The 4,982-nt window shown below is 42.1% G+C and overlaps 1 protein-coding gene across 1 annotated transcript in view; it reads right to left on the bottom strand.

The window, feature by feature from the left end:
• Positions 1–356: 356 nt before the first annotated feature.
• The window catches only part of LOC105620584 (ecdysone-induced protein 74EF), a 52,559-nt gene continuing 47,933 nt past the window's right edge, over positions 357–4,982 (bottom strand). Inside the window, exon 3 of the mRNA XM_012202074.1 lies at positions 357–910. Coding sequence (XP_012057464.1) covers positions 357–910 — 554 coding nt within the window. The remainder of the gene's footprint in view (positions 911–4,982) is intronic.

The raw sequence follows: 4,982 nt of genomic DNA, 5'->3' as shown, positions 1-4,982 counted from the left end.
GAGAGAGAGAGAGGGACAGAGAAGCGGGTAGGGAGAGACAGACAGCGAAAGAGAGGGGAAAAAAGAAAAGGAGAAAAAGAGGTCGCGCTTTACAACATCTGAGGGATGTGCCAGGTCGGCGCATCTCGATAAAGAGAACCGCTGAACGGTGATCTTTCGCGCGGATAGGGCCCCGCGACGGATCCGCGACGTCGCATCAGCGATAACGACAGCGACAGCGATGACAATGACAATGACAACGACAACGGTGGTGGTCGACGTTCGCGCGGGGCCCGCGCCGAGACGCTGTGCTGCTCTACTTCCTTCTTTTCCTTTTTCTCTCTCTCGTGCCCCACGGGACGGGCCGACTCCCTGTCTCATGCGCCCGTACAATCGATCTCGACGATGTCCTTCGGCACATCGACAAACTGGTAGACTAACCGCTGGCCGTCCACCTTCGCCAAGATGCCGCGCTGATAGTAATAGCGCAGTGCTCTGCCCATCGTCTCGTAATTCATGTCCGGCTTGTTCTTGTGTATGCCCCAAAGTCGCGAGACCGCCTTGCTGTCGACCAGCTTGAAAATGCCCCGTTCGCGATTCGTCCATTTAATGTAGCGCGGACAGTATTCATGATCCTGCAGCAGTTTGAGCAGGAATTCCCACAGGTACGTGGTCGAACCCTCGCGCGACTTCCGCTTCACTGCGGCTCCACCTTCGCCACCCTGTCGAGGTTTCTTCAGCTTGTTCTTCTTCGAGCGCGACGGGAAGCCGAGCTCGAGAAGGTAGAGATCGTCCGAGACCGAACTGGTAGCCGCCTGGATCACGCTGGTTGGTACACCGCCAGGTCCCCGCGGCGGACTCGGGGTACAGGGGGTTGCAAACTGTCCACCTCCGCCATACATGTTTATATAACTGTTGTAGCTGTCGGACACTGAAAAAAGAGATGCGATTAAAGAAAGTCTTGCAAATAATTTCTGCATTATTATTTACATACTATGTACGAATCTTTATCTATATATAATATACAGCTATACAGAAAATACAGTTTTTTAATGTCTAAAAATTTAGCTAGATGATGACAATTCAACAAAATTATTCATACGACAGAAAAAACGATTTTTTATAATCTCTAAAAATTTAATTAAATATAGATCTGAAAATAATTTTGTTGGATCATCCAAATAATTATGTAGAACGCTCAAACTGGTTGTTGGAATATCAAAACTTTTTACAGCATTATCATCAATATTTAAGTGTTTTATATAATAATTATTAAGACAATTATTTTAATGATATTATTCTGACAGTTCAACAAAATTATTCAGATCTGTATCCAGTTGAATTTTTAAATACTTGAACAAAACTATTCTTTTCGCGATAATGATCTATGATTTTTTTGTAGCAGGTTCTTGTATAATTATATATAATAAGTTAAATAAAATGGTCATGTAATAATGTGCATCTTGATCTGTCTTTTTTTGCTCATTATGCAACAAGCGTATATTTTCTCGAAGCATGAAGGACAATAACATATGGAAGTCACTTTATCATAAGAGAATCAATATCGTTACAACAATATCGTACAGAAACAACTTGGACATTTTGCGATAAAAGAAGGAGCTTGTCCTTGGAAAGGTACGTTCTAATCGCATCCCAAAAGAATCCTAGACAAAGAGTGGCGTTATTATCTTGATTCGCGGCAGAGGGTCGATAGTCGGTGTCAGCGTTTATCGCGTTAGTTTTCGCACCGAGTGACTTAAAGGTATACGTCGCAGTTGAACGGTGCAATCAAGTATTAATAGCCGTCGTTCGCGAAGCGGCAAAGAGGGAAAACGTCGTTATCGCCTATCATCATTGTCGCGTCGTTATCGATGTCTTTGTCATTTCCATCACTTGATTCATCGAACAAGAGAGTAGCTGTTTTCAATACTCTATCACTTGCTTCCACGTCTCTCATCATCTATCTATCGTTCATGTTTGTGCTAAATATTTCTCCGGGCTTATTCGAAAAAAACAGAAGAAACAGCCCGGACAATAAAAGTTTAAAATCAGGATTCAAAATGTCTCATAAGATGTCTTAACTCTACATAACTCGCGTGATTTTTTTTTAACGTAATTACTCGTGTAGTATATAGATATAATTTCTGATACTCCACACTATACCTCCGTTTTCATTGTTTTCTTTAATGATTTACAATTAAATAATATTCTATAATATCTATAATATTTTTAACACCTTAAGATAAAGATAAATGTAAAAATCTTTTTTAAATTGTAAAACAATTTGTGCTATAATAAATATATAAATATAATATGTATAAATAATATGTATAAATAACATTCATACATTTAGCAAATTTATGAAGAAGGGATGTCCTGGATACCCAAACAAGTAATAAAGGATTAAAGACTTTGCGAGAACCATCCAAAAGACGTCACATGCCCATTTCATCAATGTAACTTTAATCTCAATGTAACTTACTTTTTATCTTTTTCTCTAGTTCTAAGAATTAGAAAAGAATAAAAAGAAAATTAAAACGAGATTAAGGTTAATTCATATCAATAGAAATGGGCATTAATAAGATGTACCAATTTTGACTGAAAGAATTTGAGATCTGCCGAAATGTTGGTGTCTACACGATTTGTGATTTAGCCACGAAAGGATGCCACGCAATATCGATTGTGTCGGTACGATCGTTCAGACGCGAGTGGCGAGTGCACACGATGACGATCCGAGTTTGTGCCGCGAGCATAGGACTGTGATCACGGTCCATGGGCGTAGGAAAACATGCAGGACGTGCATAAGAATCGCCACGCAATTCTTCCTTCCTAAATGGAAGATTCTTTTCTCGCGAATTTCACATTGAAATGCAGCCGGCTGCCGGCGCTCTCTCAGGGAATCGTCAAGCTTCAGCATTTTTGTGAAAATTCAATAAGAAATCGCTTTTTAAAAAGTGAGTTCGGTCCAGAAAATTTTACAACTTTAATGCCATGTCTATTTTGATCTTGATAAAATTCGTTGGTTCGGAATCAGCCGTGTCGGCTGTGTAAAACAAAAACATAAGTTTAATATTTAGAGGTATTATCGCGAAGAGATATTGGAGGAAATTGAAGTTTCGAAATTCGGTAAACATTATCTCGGCAGATTTTCTTATGAATCATTTTGAAAGGAAACAGACATTTGAATATACCCGAGAAAAGATATCATGTTTGCCACAGCAAAAAGCAAGATTTTCAAAACTATAAAACCTCTTTTACATCGGTAAATGAGCGACGGTTAAGTACGGCTTTTATATGAAAAAGAAAACAAATTTTCCGCCGTGACACACGTACGCGCAAACATGCGCTGCGTTATGTCGAAAGAAAGCGAAAGTTTCAAAGTTGCTTCGAGATAAATCTCGTGTTCTTTATATCAATAAAGTGATGAGTAACCAATGTCGCCATGCGGCTCCTATAGGAAAAAGAAAAAAGAAGAAATTCTCAGCATTTTGCACCTACGTGCACGCGACGATGGACGCGAGAATGATGAGAGAAAGCAAAAGTTTTGAAGCATTGCAACGAGGCGGTGAGAAGCTCTTTTCCCCTTACGCCACTGAGTCGAGAGGAAGAGGAGACGGACCGAGATAAAGAGACGAGAAGAGAGAGCGAGAGAGAAAGAGGGAGAGAGGGTTAAAGTGAAGAGTCGAGCGCGCGGCGAGCGGAGAGTGAGCGAGAGGGAGATGAGACGAGAGGGAGGGATGAGGGAATCGGGGAACTCTGCCTGCAGTATGATAGAGGACTGACCCGAGCCAAGGTTGCACGGGTGACGCCATCAAGCTACTAGTGCATAATAGCGCCGCTCGTTCTGAGGCCGCCGCGACTGCGCTAAAATCGGAACTCGTTCTCCAGCCCCTCGCGCTTCCTCCCGCCTCCCCTCCCTCCCCCCTTGTCTCCTCTCGTGCTTAGCCTTCCTCGTTGTCGCGTCAACCTCCCCCCCTATTCCCCCTCCCTCTCTCTCTCTCTCTCTCATCATCTTCCTTTCCCGTCGCTCTCTCTCCCCGTTCTTCCTCTGACGCTTGCATCCTTCTAGCGCGTCGCGCGTTGCAGTTTCGTGGAGTCCCGCGTGGTTGAACGATTCTTCGGGCGATTATTCGAGGTTTTCTGGTTTGTGAACCGATGGGACGAGAGAAGGCTGGAGCGAGCGAGGGAGAATATTTATTTGGCAATATTATTTCCTCCAGAGTGATGGAGTAGCAAAATACAAGTCATTCGAAATAACGGCATTTATGTACAACACGTTTATATGTCAAAACAGTTTAATATGAAGATATTAAGAAATTATGCAAAATTATCTCGAGCCAAGAAAAAAGAAGTAAATAGATAGAAATCCGCTTTATTATGCCACGAGCGAAAGTCTCTAATAAGATTGCAAGGTTGAACTACGTAGAAAATAATTGTAAACCAGTTCAAGTCAAGAACACCAAGCGAAAATAGCAAGTAGTATACTAAATTCACGATATTTACATAATAAAAAATAAAAACAGAGAAGAATTTATTCTCGATTTTTCGATACATGAGATAACATAACGTAAATCCACTGAAACATTTCTGACTGGTGATAAACCGACGTAATGCGACAAGGTTTCAATAACTGTAAAGGCTGCAGTATAAATAGCGCGAGAGAAATGAAGCAATATTTGAGGATGAAGAGAGAAAGAGACGAATAGAAAAGGAGAGAAAAGGGGAAAAAGATGGGAATGAAAAACAGGAGAACGGTAGGGGAGCAGAAGATTTTCGAGGTGGCTCTAAAAATACGGAGAACACGCCGTTGTTCTCGAGCAGTACGCTATATATGCGCGGATAGAACACGCGGGAACGCACGAGGAAACGTGGAGCGCACTCAAGAAGCGAGAGAGGGGGAAGGGAGGAGGGAGGGAGGGAGGGAGGGAGGGAGCGAGCAAGAGAGAGAGAGAGAGAGAGAGAGAGAGAGAGAGAGAGAGAGAGAGAGAGAGAGAGAGAGAGAG

This window comes from Atta cephalotes (assembly GCF_000143395.1).
Source record: "Atta cephalotes unplaced genomic scaffold scaffold00027, whole genome shotgun sequence".
NCBI classification, from domain to species: domain Eukaryota; kingdom Metazoa; phylum Arthropoda; class Insecta; order Hymenoptera; family Formicidae; genus Atta; species Atta cephalotes.
Note: the sequence above shows the minus strand (reverse complement) of the source record. Positions and strands in the feature narration are given on the sequence as shown.